Below are 12,051 nucleotides of genomic sequence, written 5' to 3'. Positions count from 1 at the left end.
TGGGGAAAGGGGCCTTGTCGTTTTGCATCTCTGTTCATTGCCCTCAAACCAAAAGAAGTCCTTTCATTCAAAGGTTCATGTACGCACAAAACTATCTACTAATTGCCTCCCGTCTTCCAGGCCAGCTTGGGTGTCTTTCTCAGGGGAAGAAAGGGAAGGGAGCTGGAGCAAATTTTGGGAGACCTGCCCAGGAATTCTCACTTGAGAAAACATCTGGGTTTTTCACATTTCTTATGCAAAACAAAGAAGTATTTTATGGAATGCTATGTATAGTGTTTTATGATAGAAGTCTAGAGAGACCAAAACAAACAGACAAACAAACAAAATCAACATAAAATAAACAAACCTCTAACTCTGTCAGCGTCATTCACTTGCTATCATGGTCCTTCACAAAGGTACAGATGATGAATTACAGGTTTTGTCAGGATCCACAGTCCATGCTGAGATCCTTCAGAAAGCAAACTAAACAGTATATGAAGAAGAGCCTGGACCGTACTTCAGCACTTTCTCCTCTCCCCTACCCCAGGCATAGACCCCCACCTAAATGACACCCCCTGAAAGAAACCTACCAATCTCACTTGTCTATATTTTCTTCTTTCTCAAGATTACCTCCTCCTCTTGCAGCCTAGCTTCCCCCAAATCAAATATGAATTGTTCTCTAACTGCACCGGAAAATCAGAATTTATTATACATATGTTTGTGTTCCACTTAATAAAAAAACCTATATTTTAAGATAAACTTTGTTAGTAATTCATGAAGTAAGTGACTATTTATGCTAATCAGGCAGAAATATAGTCTCAAGCATAATGCATTACATAAATTTGAATGCAAAATGTTCAATTATGAAGTAAATACAGGTAATGCAAATAATAAATTACCTCTAATAAAAATTATAAAAGATGTGTCTTCAAAGAGAGAGCGGCTTTAACTTACAACTGTGAATTGCTTAAAGAGAAAAGAATTAATAAATGCTGAATTACTCTGATGATTATTTAGCACATAATTCACCTATTCATAACAACTCCTAGTAATCAGACTGTTGTTTCACATTCTCCAATATGAGACAAGACTGTTTCCTCAGCAATTTTACCCTTATCAGATTATCTCGTCTGATTCTATTAATTTTCTTCCATGAATCTGCTAACAGTGATTTGTGAGTTACTTACCCTGTTAACTAAAGACTGTTGAAAAGGATTTATCTAACACTAGACCTGAGAACAGTACGTGCCCTGTCATTCAGTTACTCTGAACAACTCTTGTCTCAAATCACTCTAGTTGGTTTCACAGTGAAATTTAGTGGACTCTGGTTAGTTCTGCACCATAAAATCAGCTCCTGGAGAAACAAAGAGAACAGACACTACACTTGACACATTTTATTCTTTTCAGATTATATATGTCTGATTTCAACCTGCTATACCTGAGTTGTTATAACTCACTATCAGGAAAAGTATATTATTTTTGACTTTTAATCATTGTAATTTGGATATGAACAGAATTTTTCTTCTTTCTGCGTGAAGTTGTTGTATATGTACTGACGTGAAGCTACAATTGTGTTTTGGATGCTATGGTTTTGCCGTCTTCTACATGATTCGACTCATGCCCTCCTCCCTCCCAAAATTCTTCTATAAATATTCACGGCTTTCAGAAACTTTAATGCTACTGGTTTGAATCGGTCAATAATGACAAACGCATGGTTTCAAAATTACTCTATATTGTTCTACAGAGATTACTAGCATGTATATATAGCAAAGGGATATTAAGCAGTAAGAAAACACAGATCATATTGTATTTGGATTAGATGGGCTTGGATGGAAGTGAAACAAACAATGCTAGCAAAGAAATCTAAAGAAATGTGGCCTGCTGTAATTGTACAGAATCAAAAACCTGAATAGTACTAATTAAAATGAGAGAGCTCAATTGTTATCAAAGAAATGCCACTAACAGAAAACTGTAAATGTTTAGACACCCCTGTGAATCACAAAATAATGAAGTAAAAAGGACAAAAGTGAGAATTAAGTTATAAACCCGACAGCACTATTGCTATACATCTAAAAAATAATTCCGATCCTCTCTTTTTTCCAAGAGAAAATGGAAGACTATCAAAGACTCTGCAATAAGAGAAAGAAAAACACCATAGCTTGACAGCAGTGTACAAAAATAAACCATAAAAATTGTGCAGATAATAATACATTTAGCTGCCCAAACATAGGCATTTAATTTCTAGAAGTGATATCTAATTGCAACAATTAAGTGCACAACCATGAATCTATATCGTATGGTCTTTGTCATTAGCAAACTTTGTTTATAAATGTTGTTTATAAATGTAGCAGTTTCACTGTTCCTGGCCAAAAATACTTTCATGAGAGGCAGGGATCATATCTTACAGCTTTTTTAAGAAATGTGGTCCAAAAGGATTTTAAAAAATTATCATAAACAAAAAAAAATTCATTTCTTCCTAAATATACTTAAATTCATGTTTTACATGAAAAATATAAACTTCTGAATTTGTGGCTAATGATAAAATAGGACTAAAAACTTACTGCTATGAACAATGCTAAATGACACAATATGTTTATATAATTTAAGCAGTGGATTTTCTTCTGAATAAATGAACTATAATCCCTTAAATTCGTTACTAGGTAAAATACTGTTTAAGAGGTGGAAAGCAAAGGAATTCTGTTAGCTTGCATAAATATTGACATAATCTTCGCTCTTTCTTTCCCAAACTGGTAATAGACATACTTCATTTCATTCCTACAAAGTACTCCCATAAAACCAAAACTACCCTTATAAACAGCTTCTCTGCAGTAATGATGAAAAGAAAAGGTGCTTTTCTGGAAAATACCAACAGCGCTGGCCTTTTAGGATTGTGATGTGCCTACAAACCTTTTTTTTGGGTGGGGGTCTCTCATTAGGGACTCTGGGGTCTGCTGAAACTGAAGGCTGCTAGCATCAGAGAAACGAACACAAGTCAAGTCTGGTGTCTGAAGCCAGTAACTGACACTTAAGGTCTCCTTATAAATAGTAAAGTATGCAGTGGGGTGGGGGAGAGCATTCTGAAGTGCAATGTTCAAGAAGCTGGCTTAATATATGACTAAGTGTCAGAAGTCAGGTTTTCTGAGAATTACTTTTCAGATAAACAACTTTATAGCACTGCACTTAATCTTACTAGAGACATCTCATTTATCACTGAATTACAAGTAACTTTAATTCTATTGATATTGCCATAAAGCCCGTTGGAAATCCATCCTGGCACTTTTAAAGGGTTTGGGGCCCTGTTACATGGGATCCACTTGCTAAAGTGTCTCAGCCAGAATTATACTCCCAAGGCTTTTGTGTCCCCTGGTTCTGTTGTCGACAATAAAGGGGGACAGTGTGGAAAACGTGATTCCCTCATCTGCCGGCACTGTCATCAGCCCCTTTCCTCCAAGGTCGGGTTCTCCTACAGTACTCAAACTAACTTTGGGTGCCTCTTTCCTCCTCCCACCTTGGAAAACCAGCTTCTTTTCCCTTCTTCAACAAAACTGGACACGGATCAATTACAACTGACCTTTGCCGAAAGGTGGCGCTGTTGAGGTAAAAACCAACTCGGTCCAACAATAGTTTTCACTCTTCGATCCTTTTGCAGTCTTTTCATGATTTTTTTTAATGCACCCTTCTAGCTTCCCCCCCATAAAGTATATATATATATATATGATTAACACCAAATGCATTTCATTAATTGGAGGAATCGGCAGTCGTAACATCCAAGCAAGCGGGCTGGTCTTCCAAACGCAGGGTCCGCTCCGCACACTCGAGCTTTCCCCCAAATAAATCTCAGCTTCTCCGACTTGCCTATCGCTTTAAAATCTTAGAAACAGAGTTGTTGGGTTTTTTCTTTTTTTTTTCTTTTCCTTTCTTTTTTTCTTTTTTGCAAAAGCTTTAAAAAAATCGATCTAGAAAATTAAACAGTTATTAGCATCTGTAACGGGGAGGGGAAGAAGCAGCCCCCCACCCCACCCCCACTCTGGGCTTCCGGGCTTGTCCGAGAAACAAGCGGTTTAGAACTTAACCCTTCCAGGAGCTGGCAAAGGCTGAGGTATTGTTTTTTTCCCCCTTGTTGCTCGCTACGATCCAGTCCGAAATAATTAAGTGAAACGTAAAAGTGCAAAGGGCGCTCAGGACCCTGATAAACAGGAGAAAGAGAGAGGGGGAGAGAGGGAGAGAGGGAGAGAGGCAGAGAGGGAGAGACGGAGAGATGAATATGAATCTCAAAGGCCAAACTCGAGCCAGAGTCGGAAGCTGGAGGGCTGAGCGGGGCTGACCTGACTCTGAGCTTTCCCGGAGTTAACTCGCGTAGGCGTTCGCTCCCCCACCCAGAAGGGCACCAGACGCCAGCCGGCAGCGGGTCCCCGCGCTGAATTGGCTCTAAACAACTTATTTCACCTCCTTTAAAAAGAGGGTGATAAAACAGTCTTTCTCTTTCCGCGGACCTCGCACAACCCCAGCGCGGCCGAGAGGCGTCCTGCGCGCGGTCAGGACCGCTGCACCCCCGTGCGCGGGCACCGAGAGGGACGAAGAGTTGGGGCCAAGTTTGAGCTCCGGGCACAGCCAAGCTGGGGGGAGGAAGGTCCCCCGGTCAGACACCTGGGTGCCGAAGGTGGAGCGATGAGGCAAGGCTGCCAGGAGAATTCAAAATCCTGAGCATGGGGGGCAGGCAGAGGGGGCAGTCAGGCCAATCCCCGCAGAGTGAGTGGCGGGCCAGCTGGGGCTCCGGAAGGCAGGCCTCTCTCGCGCTCCGAAGTAAAGCAAACCGTCCTCCCGATCCTCCCGCGTTCCTGCAGCCCCTCTGGAAAACTCCTTCCCCTCTTGCACCAAACTTTACGCCCGGTTTTGCTCTCCCGGGGAAGTGGCGGCGCGGGAAGGGTTAAGCCTGCCAGTCCCAGCTGACAGTCAGCTGATTGGGCCCTGATTGACAGCTCCGAAAAGTTTCCTGTTTCTATACTATTATATGCCAATCGCGGCCGCTCTCGCCGCCTCCCATTGGCCGGGAGTACCAGTCAATTTCCCATTTGGGCCTGACGTCACAAGTGCTATAAAACTCAGCAATTGCTTTAAACTCTTCTTGCTGGATCAGAGGCTTTAAAATCTTTTTTCATCTTCGAGCTGTAGCTCGGGCTGCTCCTCGGCTTGGTCTCCCCCCTTTTGCTCTCTGCCTCGCCTTTCCCTAGGACTTCGTTATTTTGCTTTAAAAAAAAAAAAAAAAAACGCAAGAAAGAACTAAACTCCCCCTCCCTTTCCTCCAGCGGGCTGCACCTCTGTCTTGCACTTTGCACGGAGAGAGCGCGCAAGGGAGAGAGAGAGAGGAGAGGGGAAAATTTTTTCAAAAAGAGCCAGGCAGAAGAGGAGGCAAGAAGCATGAAGTGTTAACTCTCCCGTGCCAAGGCCCGCGCCGCCCGGACAGCCGCCCGCCGCGCCTCCAGCCCCGAGCGGCCGCCAAGCGCGCCCCGCTTGCAGCCCAGCCGGCGAGGCGAGCCCTCCTTATGCAAAGGGTGCAGCGGAGCGGCGAGCGGGGGACGCCGCGCACCCGGCCGGGCTCCTCCGGCTTCGCCGCCGCCGACACCGCAGCCCGCGGAGGACCTTTCCGAGCCTGAAGCCGCCGGCTCCGCGCGCACGAAGGCGAGCAGGCGAGGAGGGGCCGGGGCGAGCGAGCACCTCGGCGTGAACAGGAGGGAGGGAGGGCGGGCGCGGGGGGCGCGGGCAGGGCGGGGGGGTGTGTGCGCGCTCGGAGATTTCGGGCCAGCCACCGCCGCGCGAGCTAGACGCGCCCCAGCCCGGCAAGCTGGCTCACCCGCTGGCCACCCAGCACAGCCCGCTGGCCCCTCTCCTGCAGCCCATCTGGCGGAGCGGCGCCGGCGGCGGCGGCAGGAGAATGGCATCAGAACTGGCAATGAGCAACTCCGACCTGCCCACCAGTCCCCTGGCCATGGAATATGTTAATGACTTCGATCTGATGAAGTTTGAAGTGAAAAAGGAACCGGTGGAGACCGACCGCATCATCAGCCAGTGCGGCCGTCTCATCGCGGGGGGCTCGCTGTCGTCCACCCCCATGAGCACGCCGTGCAGCTCGGTGCCCCCTTCCCCCAGCTTCTCGGCGCCCAGCCCGGGCTCGGGCAGCGAGCAGAAGGCACACCTGGAAGACTACTACTGGATGACCGGCTACCCGCAGCAGCTGAACCCCGAGGCGCTGGGCTTCAGCCCCGAGGACGCAGTCGAGGCGCTCATCAGCAACAGCCACCAGCTCCAGGGCGGCTTCGATGGCTACGCGCGCGGGGCGCAGCAGCTGGCCTCGGCGGCCGGGGCCGGCGCCGGCGCGTCCCTGGGCGGCAGCGGCGAGGAGATGGGCCCCGCCGCCGCCGTGGTGTCCGCCGTGATCGCCGCGGCCGCCGCGCAGAGCGGCGCGGGGCCGCACTACCACCACCACCACCACCACCACGCCGCGGGCCACCACCACCACCCGACAGCCGGCGCGCCGGGAGCCGCGGGCAGCGCATCCGCTTCGGCCGGCGGCGCGGGCGGAGCGGGCGGCGGGGGCCCGGCCAGCGCCGGCGGCGGCGGCGGAGGCGGCGGCGGCGGCGGGGGCGGCGGGGGCGCGGCGGGGGCAGGGGGCGCCCTGCACCCGCACCACGCCGCCGGCGGCCTGCACTTCGACGACCGCTTCTCCGACGAGCAGCTGGTGACCATGTCGGTGCGCGAGCTGAACCGGCAGCTGCGCGGGGTCAGCAAGGAGGAGGTGATCCGGCTGAAGCAGAAGAGGCGGACCCTGAAAAACCGCGGCTATGCCCAGTCCTGCCGCTTCAAGAGGGTGCAGCAGAGACACGTCCTGGAGTCCGAGAAGAACCAGCTGCTGCAGCAGGTCGACCACCTCAAGCAGGAGATCTCCAGGCTGGTGCGCGAGAGGGACGCGTACAAGGAGAAATACGAGAAGTTGGTGAGCAGCGGCTTCCGAGAAAACGGCTCGAGCAGCGACAACCCGTCCTCTCCCGAGTTTTTCATGTGAGTCTGACACGCGATCCCAGCTAGCCACCTTGATAAGTGCTCCGTGGGGGTCCGACTCGGGTGTGGGCTTGCTAGTTCCAGAGCCCTGCTCCCTACCACCTGGCCCCCTCCCCTACCGAGTTTGCCCCCCCTCAGTTGCCCCCCACCCCCCTCACACACACACCCTGCTCCGCGTTGGTGGTGGTGGTGGTGGCTGTTTTTAAATTGGGGAGGGAATGGATGTCTGGCTCATGGATTGCCAATCTGAAATTCTCCATAACTTGCTAGCCTGTTTTCTTGTTTTTGTTTTTGTTTTTTTTTACACACACCGCCCCCCCCACTTGCACAATGTTCAAAGATCTCAGCAGAGTTCTTCATGCTCACCTTTGAAGCCTGCATCATTTACACATTTTTTTTTCTGTTTCTTCTTCAGTTCATGAGCTGGTGTTCCATTTTCTGTGTGTGTGTTTTTGTTTGGATTTTTTTTTTTAATTTTACTTTTTGGAGCTTGCTGTGTTGCCCTTTTTTCCCAACTTCCACCCTCACTCCCTCTCCACCCATCTCTTCTGAGATAAAAGGAAAAAAGAGCTAAGTTTTTTTTTTCTCCTCCTGAGTTCTTCATGTGAGATTGAGCTTGCAAAGGAAAAAAAAATGTGAAATGTTATAGACTTGCAGCGTGCTGAGTTCCATCGGGTTTTTTAGCATTGGTATGCTAAAATAGAGAAAAAAAAATCCTCATGAACCTGCCACAATCAAGCCTGCATCAACCTTCTGGGTGTGACTTGTGAGTTTTGGCCTTATGATGCCAAATCTGAGAGTTTAGTCTGCCATTAAAAACTCATTCTCATCTCATGCATTATTATGCTTGCTACTTTGTCTTAGCAACAATGAACTATAACTGTTTCAAAGACTTTATGGAAAAGAGACATTATATTAATAAAAAAACCCTGCATGCTGGACATGTATGGTATAATTATTTTTTCTTTTTTTTTTCTTTTTTTTTCCTTTTGGCTTGGAAATGGACATTCGAAGACTTATGGCATGGCATTCATACTTTTGTTTTATTGCTTCATGACTTTTTTGAGTTCAGAACGAAAAAGTGCAACCCTAGAGCCTTCTTCCCATGAAAGTTTGCATCTGCTCCAAAACTGCTTTGAGTTACTCAGAACTTCAGCCTCCCATTGTAAATGCACTGAAGGCATTCCTTGTCAAAGATGCCAGAAAGGGTTAAAAATTTAACATGGCAAACATTAAAGAACTCTTCATGTTTTCTTTTTGATAAGAACGACACCCCACTTTGGGGACTCCAATTGTGCTGTTGCCGAAAGCAGTCTAAAATTTATTTTTTAAAAAAAGAAATCTGCCCCGTTATTTTTGGTTTGGTTTATTTTTATTATTACTTCTTTTTTTTTTTTTTGGCTTTTGGTCATTGTCAAATGTGGAATGCTATGGGTTTCTAGTATATAATTTAATTCTAGTTTTTATAATCTGTTAGCCCAGTTAAAATGTATGCTACAGATAAAGGAATGTTATAGATAAATTTGAAAGTTAGGTCTGTTTAGCTGTAGATTTTTTAAAAGATTGATGCACTAAATTGTTTACTGTTGTGATGTTAAGGGGGGTAGAGTTTGCAAGGGGACTGTTTAAAAAGTAGCTTATACAGCATGTGCTTGCAACTTAAATATAAGTTGGGTATGTGTAGTCTTTGCTATACCACTGACTGTATTGAAAACCAAAGTATTAAAAGGGGAAACACCCCTGTTTATATCTGTAGGGGGATTTTACATTCAAAATGTATGTTTCTTTTTTCAAAATTAAAGTATTTGGGACTGAATTGCACTAAGATATAACCTGCAAGCATATAATACAAAAAAAATTTGCAAAACTGTTTAGAACGCTAATAAAATTTATGCAGTTATAAAAATGGCATTACTGCACAGTTTTAAGATGATGCAGATTTTTTTACAGTTGTATTGTGGTGCAGAACTGGATTTTCTGTAACTTAAAAAAAAAAATCCACAGTTTTAAAGGCAATAATCAGTAAATGTTATTTTCAGGGACTGACATCCTGTCTTTAAAAAAAATGAAAAGTAAATCTTACCACAATAAATATAAAAAAATCTTGTCAGTTACTTTTCTTTTACATATTTTGCTGTGCAAAATTGTTTTATATCTTGAGTTACTAACTAACCACGCGTGATGTTCCTATGTGCTTTTCTTTCATTTTCAATTCTGGTTATATCAAGAGAAAGAATAATCTACAATAATAAACTGCATTTTTTTTTGATTCTGTACTCAGTTTCTTAGTGTACAGTTTAACTGGGCCCAACACCGCATTAGAAGTATAAAATGCATCCTTTTCTCTAGAGGAAGAATTAATGGACGAGTAGGGAGGCAATAATTCAGGGGGAAACATAGGCTGTTTTGTGAGGCGGGAGGCTAGTCCCTTTTAATAATTAGGAATATTTGATATAGGTGTAAATTATGACCTCTCAAATTTTACCTCTCCCCCCCCCGCCCCAAAGTTTTCAGTTTTCAAGTGAGTTGAGCTATCATTGCCCTCTGGTGAAAACAAACAAAATTCCCAGCCATAGAGCAGGGCCTTCTAGGCACTGCCCTGAGGTCTGATCCAGCAGGGTACCCATCTAAAGGCAAATAAGCCAGGAAAGTAAGAAATGGCAGAGGTGACTTGGGCGCATATGCATTTTATGGTAAAGATCAACAATTCTTGCTTTTTGGCTAAAATTGATTACTTTTCCTTCTTCCCTTATACATCATGATTTTCTTGTTAGCAAGGCCCAACAAGATTTACCATCAACACTTTGGACAAATCAAAGTTGTTTGTTTTTTAACTTTGAAGGTCATTTATTTGTCTTCAATAGGAAAAAGAAAAATCCATCCCTCACTTACAGAACTCCAGGTACATATCTGGGTTTAAAAGGTGTTATTAAATGGTATTTCCCTGTGAATATTTAGCGAAGGGCTTCTCCCCTGAGACAAGCTGGTAATGATTTCAGATCACCTTCGCTCCTGAAATACACGCCAAAAAAATAATGCCTTGGTGGAATAAAAGCTGTGCTTTGATTTACTGGTATCTACCCCCAAAACAGGCTGTGTATCTTTGGAAAGTCTTGAGCTACCTTAACTAACAGCACTGACCTATTTTAAAATGACACAAATTCGTGCAACTCTTGGTCAACTTCCCCTAGAACGCTAGTAGAATGTTAGACAAAGCCAACCCTGTTTTGCAGCTAGAGCTAACCCGATGACTTTTGTTTTGTTTTCCTTTTTTTTTTTTTTTTTTTTTTTTAAGATAATACTGCAACTCTTAAACGAAGGCCTCATTTTGAAGAAAACAGGTTGTGCTTGGTGCTGATGAGTTCTGGCCAGTTTATCATTGTGTCTTCCTTCTCTTTTTCACAGACAGTGCCTACCCTGTACATTTTGACTGTCCCTTCTGTGCCGGTTTAGATAGGGCTCCCGAATCCACACTTAATTTTGCTTAACAAACGTCTTAGTAGTAAACCTACTTCCATGTGCTGGATGTTAGCTGTTCTTCTCTGCTTCTGAGATCCTTTTTTCCCCCCTTTCTGGTCCCGACGAGGAGTTAGGCAGAAATGGAGATGTTACCTATGCAAAAAGCTTAGCATCAGATGACAGATTTCAGGCAAACACGTTGTCAAAAGAAGAATGACATTCAGGATGGAGTTACTGCAATTATCTCATGCGGACTGCGACATGGGGGGATCATACAGTTGTGCAACAATTAAGCATTTTGATAGGACCTTACAAGGCAGTTCAATATAATAAGTAGGCTTTGGCCCCAAACATGAGAAAGCAAAGTAGAGAGGTGCTGACAAAAGTGGGGTTTTGGTGGCCTGGCTTTAAGAGAAAAGCTTAATGCCTAGTGAAAGGCATTTTTAGGAATAACCATTACTGAAAACTTTGAAGTGTAGTGTGAGTGGGAAGACAAATACATGCTTTTTGAAACAGATAAATCCTAAATCCTGCCTAAGTGCCCTTATTACAAATAAGTCTCTAAATTAAATATATATATATATATATATATGGAAATCAAGCTTTCCCTTTACACTACATTTGAGTCTTTGTTTAAATAGTGTTAAAATTCCTTTCATTCCAATTACAGAACTGAGCCCACTAGCAACTTGGAGCCATCAGTGGGATACGCCACATTTTGGAAGCCCCAGCAACGTGTACTTACCAGTGTATTCACAAAATGAAATTTATGTGAGAACTGTACATTAAATATATATTGGTAGTAGTAGTAGTATCTGCTGTCGTAGAATACAACCTGCCCCTGACTTCTGTTTAGTCTCCTTTTTAAAGAAAAATGTTGCATTAGAAAAGCAGGCTATTAAATATATGTATAACCTCCATACTAATTAACTATGCCTCTTGTCTGACTTGTCTGTACAGACCCACAGGAACGAACACTGGTGCTTCTCGCTTTACGGTGGGCAAAACTGAATAGGTGCGGTTATTTTCAACCTGTAATATTGGTTTTAAAAATCCACTGAAATTTAAAAGATAGATGATAGATAGACAGACAGACAGACGTTTATACGGACGAAAATTTCCCAGAAGATAACAGCATTATTAAAGCATATGTAGACACACATACACATTCTAAATAGTAGTTTTTCACGCTTCATTGTTTCTCTGGCAGATAATTTTACTTAGAAGAAAAAATATTTGACTCGCCGTCCCCAAGCAGATGCCATAGGCAGAAGCATTATCGGAGCCCAGCACCCTAGCTTTCTCTTAGGGCCTAGATAGTATTGTATTTATCAGTGATGTCAGACACGGCCAGCCGTAAATGAAAACAATGCGTGGCAAAATACTAAGTTAGTTAAATACACACCCTCCATGTGTGCTTTTTATTTCTCCCCCTTTTCTGTTCCCAAGCACTCACAAAATCACTTCCCTTTAATTTCCGCGCTCCTTGCATGTTTCCTTTTTTGAAACCATGTAATAATTTTTTTTACAATGTATCTGACACATTAATAGATTGAC

General features: G+C 44.2%; 1 protein-coding gene across 1 annotated transcript; it reads left to right on the top strand.

The window, feature by feature from the left end:
• The first annotated feature begins 3,744 nt into the window (after window positions 1–3,744).
• MAF (MAF bZIP transcription factor) lies at window positions 3,745–11,420 on the top strand. Its single transcript, XM_033127956.1, has 2 exons — window positions 3,745–7,035; window positions 11,165–11,420. The coding sequence occupies exons 1-2, from the start codon at window positions 5,912–5,914 to the stop codon at window positions 11,256–11,258; spliced, it is 1,218 nt and encodes a 405-aa protein (XP_032983847.1). The 5' UTR covers window positions 3,745–5,911; the 3' UTR covers window positions 11,259–11,420.
• Window positions 11,421–12,051: the final 631 nt, after the last annotated feature.

The sequence above is a fragment of the Rhinolophus ferrumequinum genome, chromosome 15 (genome assembly GCF_004115265.2).
Source record: "Rhinolophus ferrumequinum isolate MPI-CBG mRhiFer1 chromosome 15, mRhiFer1_v1.p, whole genome shotgun sequence".
Taxonomy (NCBI): domain Eukaryota; kingdom Metazoa; phylum Chordata; class Mammalia; order Chiroptera; family Rhinolophidae; genus Rhinolophus; species Rhinolophus ferrumequinum.
This window is presented reverse-complemented; position numbering and strand designations above follow the sequence as displayed.